This window comes from Protopterus annectens, chromosome 6.part0 (assembly GCF_019279795.1).
Source record: "Protopterus annectens isolate FY-2018-M chromosome 6.part0, PAN1.0, whole genome shotgun sequence".
Lineage (NCBI taxonomy): Eukaryota > Metazoa > Chordata > Ceratodontiformes > Protopteridae > Protopterus > Protopterus annectens.
In genome coordinates this window covers 525,255,396-525,271,151 of record NC_056737.1, presented here as the reverse complement: position 1 = coordinate 525,271,151, position 15,756 = coordinate 525,255,396, and the positions used below count along the sequence as shown (strand labels likewise).

At 39.3% G+C, this 15,756-nt stretch overlaps 1 protein-coding gene across 1 annotated transcript in view; it reads right to left on the bottom strand.

Moving 5' to 3' along the window:
* LOC122804411 (putative N-acetylated-alpha-linked acidic dipeptidase) overlaps window positions 1-15,756 on the bottom strand; it is a 2,922,358-nt gene that overhangs the window by 2,688,235 nt on the left and 218,367 nt on the right. Inside the window, exon 2 of the mRNA XM_044074242.1 lies at window positions 2,861-3,149. Coding sequence (XP_043930177.1) covers window positions 2,861-3,149 — 289 coding nt within the window. The remainder of the gene's footprint in view (window positions 1-2,860; window positions 3,150-15,756) is intronic.

The following is a 15,756-nucleotide window of genomic DNA, read 5'->3' as shown; positions in this document are numbered from 1 at the left end:
CAATTTAAGGACAGAGAGACTCAGAGCATTGAGCGTTTGTCTTGAGAACATCCAACACCACCAGCACTGTCTTGCTCTATATGTAAGTTTATTTCAGAACTGTGTTTTCTCTTAGATATAGCTAGGGACTAGGAAGATTAGATTAGTCTTTTTCTGTATTGATGTCAGAACTTTTCTACTGTGTTATTTTAAGTATTTCTCTGTGATCTCTGAACTCTTGACTAGCACTGTGTAGTAAAACATATTGTCTTGTGTTTTTATTATTTATTATTAAATATTTCTAAACCTTTCAACTGTGGCTGTTTTGTATAGAGAAAATTTAAGCTCTAGAGTACATTGCATGCATATAGTGATACTGGCCAAGCCACTCCAATAAGCCTTGATTTGGATAGTAATATTGCACAGTAATAATTGGACACCCTTTGTTATGAGCCTTTTTAGTAGCTGATAAATATTAGTGGGTGGTGGCAAGTGGTACTACCGTATAGTTTGGGTAAAAGGGGCACAGCTGGAGAACCTGTGCCAACCTTCCCCATGAGTGTCTGTGTGGTTGTATATAACTTATCTTAAAGTGTGTGTGTGTGTGTGTGTGTGTGTCAGCTACTTGGGCAGGGACACGAAACACTGACTGGACAGAGAGGGAGCTGGAGGTTTTCCCTTGCCCACTAGGCTGAGATCTGGACCCTATAGCTGTGCCAGTGGGGAGTCTTATTGGGAACCTAGAGAGAAAGGAGGAAACCAGCCCCAGACTGACTGTGATCTCTGTATGCTTTTAAGGGAAACTGTACTTTACTGTGTGTGTATTTATTATCCTTTCCCTATATGGATGCCCCTCACTGGTGTTAGTGGTGAGGATTGAAGCTCCTTGTTTGCTGGGCCAGTGCACTGGCATCACAGCCTGTTTAAATAATATGTACATATTTCAATGTCATAAAACTTGCATATATTGTTCTTTTCATTTGAAAATGAATAAAATTATATCGAAAATAAAAATCACATCCAATACTAAAAACCTAAAACAATGTGTATTGTCATAAGACAAAATCTGTTTGGTAAAGGCACTAGTAATATTTGATTCTTTAATTTTATACAAATACTGTGCAACGCTATCTTGTAGCCTTCTGTTGGTTTTCTCAACAAAGAATGCTGTACAAGCTGTGCATTTAGCTAAACAAGCTAAATTAATGCTGTTACAGTTAGCATAGTGAGATAATTTATATCTACTTATGGTAACTGGATGTATAAAATAGCTAGTTGTATCAACAGAGTTTCAATAATTCCATTCCATGTATTGAAAGGTGCCCTTCATGATCTGCAGATCTGTCCCCATAATATTAGAATTAACTTAAGTAGGCAATCTATAACAAAGTGGTCACTTAAAGTTACATTTATTTTTAAAAACTATTCTAAAGTTCAGACCAACAATTTGTCTAATTTCTGGTGAAGTGGTTGATTTTTACATGAAAGATCATGTTTTCTTATTGCATTTTTATTGCCATGCACTATCCTGTTTTGTTGTTTTTAAAAATGTAATATGGTTACATTTAGTAAACCATCACCGTGCCCAATATAGCAAGACTGTTTTGTAGAGACCTTGGTACATGTGTTAATATAATTCCCTCTCCTTTGATCATCATGTAAGGACAGTAGTCAGGTACTCCTTTTACTTAACCACAGCTGACTGACAACTAAATATCTTCCAGATCCAGAGAGGTTTTTACCTAATTAAAATTATCATTGATTATGCCAATTTTTGAATTCAGTGCATCCACTGGGATGTATCTCACTAAATATATTAAGCTATAATTATCTCAAAGGTACCGAATATCACTGGCCTAAAACCCTAAGTTACCAGAAAAAAACAGAAATTATGTCCCTTTATTTAGTATATTATCAATTCCTCAGAAAAGATCTATGACTTGTTATCTAAACCATTAGGGATTCAATTTTCCAGGATATTTTTATACCTCCTCAAATTGAATAATCTCACAAAAAAACAGAGCAAGGGATTTAAATCTTCACCAGCAGGTAAACAGAACAGTGTAGAGAGATAGGTTAATTATACAGTGCCTCCTCCACCTCTGGTGTAGACATCCACTACAAAGTAAGCACTGTGATGCATTATCTTCCTTGAAATGAGAACTGCACAATTGGATGGTTATTCATAAATTCACCCATGACATTTAATGGTCTGGCTATACTTGAGAGTGGAGGTTCAGGAGGGTGGATACAGGCAAGGCATGCACAATTGCATGACTCGATTGCCTTCTATTTCCTATAATCCTAGCTTCATAAAACACATATCTGAAAACAGTACTCCAGGTATTAATGGACTACACTACTTGGCCCTTTGAATGGAGTAAAAGATTCATATATTAACAGTAACTCAGAAGTAAGTGCTACAATAACTATAAATGAACTACTGCAAGCCCTTAAAAACATTCCTATCTCTTAGATAAATGCTATAAACATTGGCGTAAAGTTGTACGTGTGTTATAAATTTGTAATTATACCTTTATGCAAGACACTGACCAAAATGAATCAGTTTGGATGAAGTTATCACAGCTGTCACATAATAAATGAGATAAAAGTTCTTTAGTGGATATTTTGAAGAAGCATTTTTTTAAGTACAAACAAACCTAGTAACAAAACTAGCTAAAATAGCCTAGTATGGATTTTTCAAAGTAGCAACCTACAGTGGTCACTCAAAATCAATGTTTGTCATAGTTGTTAAAGACTGTTTCAGTCAAAAAATTATCATAAATGTATTTAACAGTCAGTCACATAGGACAAATCAGCAATGAAAATACAGCTATTCTAAGAAACTGTCTCATATTTTAAATAAAATACTTTAGCATACCGTAACAACACCAGCAGGCGAGTATGCATTGAATGGGTTCACAACTGTTGGATCATCCTGCTCGGGGTTGAGAATCTTCTCCACTTTGGCTGACACTTCTACTTCTGTTCCATTTTCAAGCTCAATTGCTACATAGTTTGGATTAGTAGCATTTGGGTAAGAAAGGAGCACTTTATATGGATATACTCTGACTCCATCTAACTGTGTTGTCCACTCTTTAATAATATGATTCACAAGAACATCTTCGTCTTGTTCACTTCCAGCAATGTGAGGCTTCTTTGTTAAAAATCTAAAAAAGAAAATGAGGGCAGAGATAATACATTTCTACTTACATGACAGTAGATGAGACAGATAAACATTAAGCACATTTTCAGTGAAATCTGTTCATTTCAAAATATCCTTAAACATTTGGGTTCTTAATTAATTTACTTGTATTTACTTATTCGGTTTTCAAGCAAAAGTATTAATTGAAAGCAAATGTTCTAATGTGAACCAGAACAAAATTATCTCAGTCTAACCAAGATGAACACATAACAACCAAGTTATTATCAGAGACCACCAATAATAATTATTTGCAGTGCATAGCACTTTATTTGCTTCATATACTAGTAGTTACAAAAAAAAAAAAATAAAACATGCATGACCACAAAGAGTTTTGCAGTTTTGAAACAGATAAAACGTAGCTCTGCCACATATAGAGCAACCAAAAGCAAAGTGCCCCTCTGAGGAACAAATGGCTTTAAAAGGTGTTAAGCATTTCACTCTGATACACTTTTTCTTTAAGAATGCAGCATGCAGTGTAAAGTATCTAACAGCTTTTAAAGCTGCAGCAGGGTTAGGCATCCAGTGGTGTGAACATGAGCTCCAGATGATTGTCACTGTTGAAGTGACATCCCCACCTACTTCTCTCCACTCTTCTGTTTTGGGCAGCACTGATTGCCGTTATGCTGCAACAGAAAACTAGAGCTTAACCATGCTTAGAAGTGCTTAACAAAACTTGTTCTGCAACTTTCTGATGTCAGAAATGTGCATAGCATGCCTGCCTTCTCAGTTTTGGACCATTGTCATGGCATTCCATATAATCCATTAAGCTAACTATGGAGTAATAATTACTAATTCACCTTGTAAAGTCAGACCTGTTTATGGGTAAATATTTCATTAAATAAATAAACAATGTGTACACAAAGATCCTCAATCAATAACTATATAGCATCTAGTATATAAAGACCATATGTTGTGAATAAAATACGTTAGTCTTTTTAACTCCTTGCTAACTCCTTGCTAAGATTTTTAAAGGCCACTACTATGGATTATTCATGCGAGGAGGTTAAGATTTATACATAGGTTCATAGGAAGGTACTAGGCTATTGGCCCTAGGGCCTATACAAGCCTAGCCAAAAATGTACCCTGGCTTTCGCCACCCAAAAAAATTATTTTCCTGTGCCCCTGTCAAGCAAAATCACAGAAGTGATCCCCGGGGTGAATTTCCTATTACCCATCCAATCATCAAGATTTTTCTTGAAGAGTGCTAATGAGGAGCTCTGTTTGACATAGATAGGTAGTCTGTTCCAGAGTATGGGAAGTCTCTGGGACAGGAATCTATCCCTCCAGCATGTTCTGTTTATTGTGGTGACAAGGTTTAAGTCCCTAGAGAGTGTAGCTCGGAGGGATTGGGATTTCTTTAAGTGGAGCATGTCCAACAGCTCTGGGTTTGACATAGCTTTGTATGTTAGGCAGAGACTGCCTCTGAGTAGGCGATATGCGACGGAGTAAAGCTGGAGTTTTTTGAGACGGTCTGCGTAAGGCATCTGTTTGAGGCCAGTAATCCTCTTTGTGAGGTATTTTTGCATCCTTTCCCATTGTTGTAGATGTCTTGTGCGGTACATACCAAAAGGGGCATTGTACTCTATAATGGGTATAATGAGTGATGAGTAGAGGGGAACAATGACCTCTTTTTTTCTAGATGAAAAACCTTTTGTGATGAGGTGTGCCACATAGAAGGAGTTCTTGACCACTTTGGCAATGTGATTATCAAAGGAGAGACTACTGTCCACCTGTGCCCAAGGTCTCATCACAATTTCGATGTTAAGTAGACTACCGCCTATGTGGTAGTTCATGGGTACAGAATTTTTACCAAAGGGGATGACAATGCACTTTTTGGCATTGAGCTTGAGACCATGTCTTTGACACCAGGCATCTGTCTCAGTGAGGCCCTTTTGTAGGATGTCCACATCGTTAGGAGTTTCAATTATGGCTCCTAGTTTGCAGTCATCTGCGAATTTAGTTAGCCAAAGACCTTCTGTGTTAGTCTGTACTTCAGAGAACTAGATACCAAACAGGAGAGGACCCAGGACTGAACCCTGTGGTACTCCACTTGTCACTGGTCTGGAGTCTGCTACTTTCACAGTGTGGGTTCTTTCAGTAAGCCAGTTGGCAACCCATCTTGTGACATAGGGATTTATACCTAGTTTAGTGAGTTTATCTATAATTCCAGAGTGGGGGATGGTGTTGAACACCTTGGCGAGATCTAGATAGGCTGTGTGAACCACCTTACCCTCATCCATGGCCTTGGTGACTACTTCAAAGAAGTCTATCAGGTTTAGGAGACATGATCTGCCTTTTACAAACCCAAACTGTGTGGGGTCCAGGGTTTGGAGATCTCCAATGTCTGTTTATGAGTTCCATGATGATACGTTCCATGGCCTTGCAGACGAGGCTCGTCAGGCTAATGGGGCAGTAGTTCCCGGGGTCTGTTGTGGCCCCCCCCTTTGTGGAGTGGGATAACTGTCACGTTGTGCCATTCAATGGGCACAAAGCCTGAGGTGAGGCTATGATTGAACATGGTACATAGGTGGGGTGCCAGTTCATTCTGTAGTTCATGCAGAAGGCAGTCTGGGATGTTGTCAGGTCCCATGGATGCTGTGTTCTTGGCTTTGGAGAGTGAAGTTTTTACCTGTGCAGCCGTGATTACAGGAACTTTGCTTTCTTCCAGTATAAAGATGGGTCCTTTAGGGGGTGAGAGGGGGGGTAAAGTTAGCACTGAACCTATCTGCCAGGATGTTGGCAATATCAGTTGGTTCTGTATATTTAGTGTCATTGTGCTGTAACTCAGAGCAGATCTGAGTGTTGCCATTGAGATTGTTAACATAGCTATATAATGCTTTGTGGTTGTCTTTAGAATCAGTGGCAATTTTGTTTTCATAACTAGCTTTGGAGGATTTTATGAGGGATCTCAGCTTCTTACTGAGGCTGACCAGGGAGTTCCTCCAGTCGTGGGATTTTACTGAAATACTTTGTAAGAATTGATAGGACTGTAGAATAATGAATGGACTGGAAATAACTGGAAGAAACTGGAATGAGGCTAGAAAGAATGTATTCATCTGTTAATTACCCAAAACTGTGCTGTACATGTGTTAGTCTCTCCTTTGTGTAACAAGTCTTATTGTATGTTTCAGAATAAAAGTCTGTATACACTACAGTTTGGTTAAGAATGTTTTATTATATACGGTGGAGGTAGATGTCAACAATACCCAAATCAAATCTTACTGTCTCTAATAACAGTGCTGATAAACTGAAACAGATTTAATTATAATGTCCGTAACCTCTGCCCTCATTATACCCAGAATTATTCCTTTCCTCCTGAATAATATAATTAATATTTTGGAATGATGAATATTTGACCTGACTTCTACACTCACTCTCGAGTGTCTGTATCAAACTTCTGTGAACTGCACTGAAATGATTTTCTGCATATCAGTCCAAACTGACTCACTGTGTCAGAAGTATATCTAAATAATACCATCACCCTGCACATTTATACACATCATTTTAACCTTGGTTCCTAAGCCTGTTTGTACTTAATGTACTGCACATTCTGTTAGAACATTTTATTCTTATCAGTATTCTTGACTGAAGGTTAATGAAACATCCCTTTCAGATTGCATCCACATGTAAAATGTAAAACAGACATACATCTGCTTTAATATGGCTGTATTTCTAGACAGACAAAAACACAGTATTCTCTTTGTAGAACAAATTACATTTAAATTAAAGTAAACTGACCACGGCTGTTTAAAACAATAAAAGATTTATTGAAAGTAAGCGCTTTCACGATAGATAGCAAATCACTTCATCAGACTCTAGTAAAATCACACAAACTCTAAAATTTAAAATACTGCATATCTAATCAGGAAGCTGCTCATCAATGACATCATTAATTAAGCTCTATTAACTAAGTACAGATGCATATAATATGTTGAAGTATAAAACTGTATGTGTTCTTTGAACATCCTGGTAGTTTTCCCCACATACAGGAACATATTAGAGACATAGCAAAATTAAAAGAAACTAGTGCTCTAGCTCAAGATGTCCAGTCTAATGACTCAGAACATGTTTTTAATTTTATGGCACTTGAATTAGTTGAGCCCAATATCCGTGGGGGAGACATCAACAATAGAGTGGAAGAAGTCGAACAAAACTGGATATTACTATTAAAGGCAGATAGATTTCCAGGACTTAATAGTGCACTATCACTTAAACCATTTTTAAAAGCAAGGCCTTTGAGGCATTGATAGAATGTTAAGCCATCCAAATGTAATAAGTACCAAATGTATAAATATTATATCTTTAAGAAATATATATATATATATATATATATATATATATATATATATATATATATATTCAATTATTTATTGACTATAAATGGAGTCACTAAAGTTTGATATCTGAAGTATGTATAAATAAATGCTTAGTTATTTATTGTATTATACACTTTATATTAATACCCTGTTATGTTTAGTTTTTTAATGTGATGTACAATTTATACTTGAACATATTATATGCATCTGTACTTAGTTAATAGAGCTTAATTAATGATGTAATTGATGAGCAGCTTCCTGATTGGATATGCAGTATTTTAAATTTTAGAGTTTGTGTGGTTTTATTAGAGTCTGATGAAGCGATTTGCTATATATCGTGAAAGGGCTTACTTTCAATAAATCTTTTATTGTTTTAAACAGCCATGGTCAGTTCGCTTTTTCTTTTCTTTTTACTTGGATGCTCTGAGGTGAAAACCGAGCATTTACACAGCCTGGATACTTTTTTCTTAACTACATTTAAATGAAACCTGATCTTACATGGTTTATATACCACAATTAACTTTCCACATGTTTAATAATACTGCAGAGTATACAAGATGAGCATCTACTCATCCCCATGCAAGTCATTTCCTTCAGTCATAAAGTATGAATCAGGGAGTAAATCATAAATTAGTGCTTTATTTGGTATCTTTTTGTAACACGAAGATTCATTTTGATAGTGCTATAAGAAATGTGTCATTTTTACTAACAGGACAGACTGGAAAAATGAGTGTAATCACTAAATTGGGGTCAGTAATATAACATTTGACTTGGCAGAACAACATCGCTTTCATTCAAAGTGTTTCTACATATTCAGCTTGAACTTTAATGCCAGGATTTAGCAACTCAGCAGTGAATTGCTTCATATGGGGCTGCTGAGCTCCAGTGCTTCCACTAAATGAAAATTTATAATTCACAAAAGGGTGCTAAATGCAACCTTCATGCATAATTTGATCAGTGACCTTGACTTGTTAAACAAAGCTGCAAGGTTGCTTACCAGATTTGCCCCTCACTCTAACCATTGAAACAGCAATGAGACGTGCGCCTGACATCAGTCTAGTATGAAACTCGCCTAGATTTTCATTTTCTAGGTGGCTTTTTTATTATAAATGAAACACTATGAAATAAAATTTAATCTTCACTGGAGCTGTACAAAGAGGACACAGCAGCAGCTCCCCCTGATTAATGGGTATATAGGTCCTAGAACTTGCATAGTATTAGCGTAACCTCTACACCTCAAGATCCACATGCAAACAGTTCCAGAATGAAAATGTATGTAGAAAACAGCATAAGTTGCAAGCAACATGCAATATATTAAATATTTTCCACCTCCACTTACCTACTATGCGACTCTGAGCAAGTCAGTTAATCAGACAGTGCTCTCAGGTTGACCCTGAAAAGGGACACGTGCCCTCTGGGCTTACCTTGTTAACAAATATATAAATTAGTAAAATAAAACAGCAAGTATATAAAAGGTTACTTTCAGGCTATGTAATATGCTTGTCCTTCCACAGGCATATCTGAATTAACTTTGACAAACTAAATCATTATATTGCTGGTTGCATGGTATCGATAAATCATTCACAGTTAAGGCATTGCTATAGTATTGGCAAGTTATATACTGAAAGACGCATGTAAACATTCTTAAAACTGCTTTGCAGAATAAAATGTATCAAGCAGAGCACTTCACTGGCCCTCTTTAAGAGAAATCTTGACGAGTGGATGGGCAATAGGAAGTTCACCCCAGGGATCACTTCAGTGGCCTTGCTTGACGGGGGCACTGGGAACTAACTTTGGGCAGAATGATGCCAGGGAATCTTCTTGGGGTAGGCTTATATACGCTCCAGGGCCATTAGCCTAGTACAGACCTATGACCCCATGAACCTAATTTCCCTTTTATTTAAAGAAAGTGTAGTAGAAGTGTACTCATTTAGACCCAGAGTAATCCTGGAATTTAAGGGCAACAGCTATGCAGTCTCTGCTAATAATTTATTTTTTTATAACCACCACCTCTCTTGAGCACTTATAGAAAAAAAGTTTTAAAATCTAAATTTTAAATATGGCTTCAATGAGTCTCAGATACATGTCAGATTAATTCAAACATGCCTGAGGAAGAAGCATATTACATAATCCAAAAGCATGCATTTTGTAATGTGTGCGTGTGTGTGTGTATGTTTTATAGATGCTGAAGTTAATAAACATTGCGTGCAACATGTTTTATTTCCTGGAGCTGATTTTGTTCTGAGAGATTGTTTGTGAATTGTTAAAGGATTTTCTTTTCCCCTGGACTTCAGGCTTTAAGGGTGCTGGGCGTTTCATAATCTACAAATGTGATTCTAAGCCACAGGGTTAAATTAAAACTAAGGAGTAGGTCATAGGTCACAGTGAACACTTTCACTATACATGTCAAAATCAATTTAAATAGGAATAGCACACATCATTTAGTATATATGAAAAAGTAACAGCAAACCCAAATGTATTTGCACAATTCACTTGGTATTTGATCTGAATGGATTGAATTACAAGTAATTCATTGTTAGTACATTCATTACAGCCAACACTCATGTTCATGAGGTGTGACACACTTCAGTGTTGATAGTCTACTCAGGGATCATCTAGAGGTGTTATACAAATTAATATTAAATATGTAAGATAAACATTTAATTCAGCAAGAAACGTAACTACTTGTTTTTCTTATTTAACTAAACATTGTCCTCACAAATTTAAACTGTTTAATTGTGCTATTCAACAGCACAGTTAAGTTGAACTACAGTCACAGCAATGTGTCAGTCAAGAGCAGTACATCATCGGAAGCTACGTACAAAGAAGCTGCCTGTGCAGATAACACACTTAACACAGTGCAGGCACTGCTCCTTTATGTTGTGTGAGCCACATGCTGTGTTAGAGTATTATGTATGTCGTTTCTGAAAAAGTATTGCATAGGACAGTTTGGATTTTATTTGATTCGCAAGAAGGCCATTTTCTGGAGTCTATACATGTCGACTGCAGGGTTTGGCAGAGCACCAAGTTACTTAAATTTGTCTGAAGTTTTTTTGAATCATGATCAGCCACCATACATTATGGTTAGCCATGACGACCTCTTGCAACTAAGCACAAAATGTTTTGAATGTCACTCTAAGAGATGCAAAGAAATTGAAATGCTTGAAATGGAAACACTCAGCAACAGCTCCAATAGCTTAAAGTTTGCTTTTCAATTAGCATTTTACAATTTGGATATTATGACAGGATATCTAAATTATTAACATTTGAAAAACGTGTTAAGAAAAAATCTTCATGTGCACAAAATATATCTGCCCTCTACATTTTTCAAGTATAACTGATAAAAAATAAAACATAACTGATGAGTACCTGAGCAGTTTAAATCCTGTAGACCTATGTTAAAGTGTTTCTTGTATTGCTTTTCCCTCTCAGCCTTTGTCTACTAGTCTTGTATCGTATAGGTTCATAGGTTGCTACTAGGGTAACAACCACTTGGGCCCTTGCAAGTCTAGCCACTCTCCCTAAACAATTTGAGTCCCTGAGTATCCTGGGTGTCTATACAGAGGGGCAAGTGAGTAGGAGGCTACTAATAATTTGTGGGACGGGGATGTTAGGATAAAGCTTTAATAAATGACAACCTCTGTCCATAAGGGCGTGTGTTTCCATGGACTCCATCATCATCTCCATCACATACTCTAGTATTCAGTTCCATGTAACTGAAGTCTTCCCCATGATTACATATTTTCACAGTTCCAGGGAGTGATTGGTCCTTACAGTCCATTGCCTGTGACCCTTCTTTTCACCTCTGTTCTTTCTGAATTGGATGAGCCTTTCTCACCTCCCTAACATGGCCTTCTTATCTTCATCATGCCACATCTTCTTGTCTGGCCTCTACTGTAGAATTCAGTCCCATCTAGTCTCTGATCTTATTCTCTCCCCTCCATCCCATGCACTCTTTTGGTGGCTATACTTTGGAACTCTTCAAGCAATTGTTTGTTGTTCTCCTTGTATGACCTTGCAAAGTGTGTCCAGGCCAAGGCCCATTGAAGCAGAAACAGGTTTTACTTCACAAGTCTGCTCCATGTTAGATAATCTGCAGTATTCTGTCCATTGCTGCCGCATATTTCTTAATCTTCTGCTCATGTCCCAGTCCGGGTCTGATCAACTCTCCCAGATCCCATTCATGCTCTGCTGAATTGTCCACATAAGGAGAAGATACTTCATGCTTGAGCTGCTGTGGTCTGATTGTAGTATCTGTATTTGTTTACATTTCATTGTCACATTTCTGTCTACTTGTTCATCCATAGCAAATCCTTCCCTGGTCTTTCCCAACCATCCTTACACCTAACTTTATGTTATGAGCACAAAGGTTTATCCTATAAATTGTCTCCCTCAGTTATGTCTAAAGCAACACTGAAGAGTGCCAGGGCCAACACTATAGTACTGTGGCTCCCTACTGAAAATGTTGGCACTCGAAATGCTGAGTGCAGAAAAAAGACTGAAAACACAGGAGTATAGCAAATCCCAAAAATTGCTCCTCTTTAAAACTTGTTTTTGCAGAGAGGCAAGTCCCACATACCATCCAAACTTATATATACCAACTCTGAGATTGCCATACCTCAGAGAAAAGGGAATATTCTGAGAAATAGCATTTCGGAGTTAATATATACAAGTCATATCTTTCATCCAGTCTCTGTGTTCCAGGACTCATTCTAGTGGGTCCAGACATTTCAAATTATTATGTAGTATTCTAGTAGTCAGTTGTCCTATTCCTGACTCTCCCTCACACCATAACCCACTTTGCACTATCATTCAACTATGTAGCAATCCACTTCCTTAGTATCAATCACATTCTTGCACTTTTCTTAGCACCCACCTGTGAGGGATTGAGTCAAGAATGTTGATCATAGGTTCATAGGTTCATAGGTTTATACTAGGCTATCTGCCCTAAGGCATTTATAAGCCTAGTCCAAAGTTATGTGGCTTACGCCACCCCTTATGTTAGAAATAATGTGCCCATTAGTTTGTTGTGCCTCTGTCCAGCAGTGACACAGAGATGATTCCCGGGGTAAACCTACGATCTCCCATCCACCGGTCAAGATTTCTCTTGAACAGAGCCAGCGAGGTGCTCTGCCTCACATGGACCGGGATTTTATTCCACAGCATGGGGAGTCTCTGGGTGATAAATCTATCCCTCCAGCATGTCCTATTTATATCCGTGCTAAGGTTTAAGTCACTTGCTCTAGTGGTTCTGGTGGATTTGGATTTTTTGAGGTGGAGCATGTCCATTAATTCCGGGTTGGTCATGGCCTTGTATGTCAGACACAGGTCACCTCTGAGCAGACGGTATGCAACTGAATAGAGTTGGAGTTTCTTCAGTCTGGCAGTATATGACAGGTTTTGGAGTCCCTTTATCCTTTTGGTGAGGAACTTTTGGGGTCTCTCCAATAGCTGCAGGTGTCGGGTGAGATGCATCCCGAATGGGGCATTGTACTCGATCATTGGTCTGATAAGTGAAGAGTACAGGGGAACAATGACCTCACTTGATCTGGATGTGAAGCCCTTCATGATCAGATGGGCAATGTAGAAGGTCTTTCGAACCACTTTAGCAACGTGAGTGTCAAACGAGAGGCCACTGTCAACCTGGGTACCCAGGTCCCTGATAACCTCTTCTGTGCTTAGTGGGTTGCCATCTATATGGTAGCTTGGGGTTACCTTGTTTTTCCCGAAGGGTATGACTATACACTTTTTTGCGTTTAACTTCAGGCCATGGCTCTGGCACCAGCTATCAGTTTCCGTGAGACCCCTCTGAAGGATGTCTGATGTACTATCCACTATGGCACCCAGTTTGCAGTCATCCGCAAACTTTGTCAGCCATAGTCCTCCTATGTTTTCCTGTACTTCTGAGAAGTAGATGCCGAACAATAGGGGGCCAAGGACTGAGCCCTGTGGGACACCACTTGTAACCGGCTTGGAGTCTGACATGGCTCCAGCAACTCTAACCCTGTGGGTTCTGTCCTTTAGCCAGTTTGCAACCCATCTTGTGACATATGGGTTTACATTTAAGCTGGTAAGTTTCTCTTTGATACCCGAGTGGGGTATTGTGTCGAAAGCTTTTGCAAGGTCAAGGTAGGCTGTATGGACTGCCTTTCCCTCATCAATGGCCTTGGTAACTGTTTAGAAGAAGTTGACCAAGTTCAAAAGGCAAGATCTGCCCTTGACAAAGCCAAACTGGGTTGGGTCCAATGTCTGCAAGTCCCCTATGTCCTTGTTTATGAGTTCCATTATGATCCTCTCCATAGCTTTGCAGACCAGGCTTGTTAAGTTTATGGGGCGGTAATTACCAGGGTCCGTAGAGGCACCGCCTTTGTGAAGTGGGACCACAGTTGCCGTACGCCACTCCTTGGGCACATGTCCTGTGGTAAGGCTAAGATTAAACAGCTGCCTTATGTGCGAGTTTAGTTCTTCATTGAGTTCATGTAGCACACAGCCGGGGACACCATCCGGTCCCATTGATGCTGTGTGTTTAGCTTTAGAGAGAGCAGCTTTCACCTGCGCATTTGAGATGTCTGGGAGGCTACACTCTGTTGTGATAGTTATCTCTCCTTTTGGGGGGGAGAGGAGGGTGAAGTTTGCACTGAACCTGTCTGCCAGTATGTTGGCAATGTCTGTGGGTTCAGTGATTTTTGTATCATTTTGGACTAATTCTGAGCATATCTGGGAGTTTCCACCCAGGTTTCTGACATAGCTGAAGAAGGCCTTAGGATTGTCTTTTGAATCTATGGCAATTTTTTTCTCAAAGTTGGCCTTGGATGATTTTATGAGGGATCGTAGTTTCTTGCTAGTACTGATCAAAGATGCCTTCCCTTTTTGGGATTTTGCTCTATCATGTAATAGCTTTCTCCTCTTATTGTAAAGTTTGTTTATGGCTGGGGTCCACCAGACTGGACGTTTGCCCTTGGTGGAAAGAGTCTTGGTTTTATTTGGGATTGCCTGATCCATGCAGTCCTGAAGGTGTTCATAGAAGGCATTTGTAAGGGCTTCCGCAGATTGGGTTGTGGTTTCCATTGGCTCGGGGGCATTGAAGGATACCACACCTGTCTTGAGTAGTGTGAAGTTTGCTTTAGAGAAGTTCTTCACTGTGGTCTTTTTTGCTTGGGGTGGGGGCGGGATGTGGATTTCTAGTGAGATTAGTTTATGATCTGATCTTACCAAAGTGGGATATACTTCCGGTGTGGAGCATTTTGTCCCCATGTTTGTGATGATGAGATCTAGTATATTTTCTCCTCTTGTGGGGACGGTGACTAGTTGTTCCATGGCATTTGAATTTATGAACTCCAGGAACCTTTGGGCTAGAAAGTTGGGGCTTGAGTAATGTTCCCAGTCTATATTCGGGTAGTTGAAGTCACCCAATATGATGGTGTTTGGTGATACATTTATACCCTCCAGGGTCTTCAGGAAGGCTGTGTGGGTTTCCTGAGTTTGAGAGGGTGGCCTGTAGCATGCTACAAATTGTAGAGCAGTTTTGCCTATGGTTAATTGCACCTGGATGGTTTCCGATGCTTCGTGCATAGCCACCAACATGGAGGTGTGGGTATCCTTGATGAATATGGATACACCCCCTCCTTTTGTGGTATGGTCTGGGTTTTGGGGCCAGAACGCATGATAGGAGGTAAACCTGATACTGCCAGGGTGCTCTCAGGAGCCTTGAACCAGGTTTCAGTCACAGCACAGACATCGATGTTCTCCATACTGAGAAGGGCCTCGAGTGCGTGCATTTTGAGATTTAGACTTCTGGCATTGAGCAGCATTACCCTTAGTTTCTTCCCGTTTTTGTTTTCTAGGGTGGTAGGTTTAGAATTTGAGCCTTGCCTAAAAAAGGCACTATGGGGGTGGCAAGAGCCTTAGCCAATATCCGGAATCCCAGGGGTGACAGGTGCAAGCCGTCCCTTGCGAAGCAGCGTGGCTTGTCAAGCATGTCATCCCAAGCAGACAGACACTGGATCCCCTTTGAATGACACCAGAAATTAAGCCAATTGTTAAAGCTGATCATCTTGTCACTATATTGTGGCATCGTTCGTGGTGAAGGAAGGACACTGCTCAGGGTCAGGGTCATACCTGCCTGGGCTACATAATCAGAGAGCTCCTCTATGTCTCTTTTCATGTAGTCCAGGGAGGTACGTCTCAGGTCATTCACACCAGCATGGACAATGACTTGTGTCATACTTGTACTTGCCGTGGAGTGACCTGAGTGCT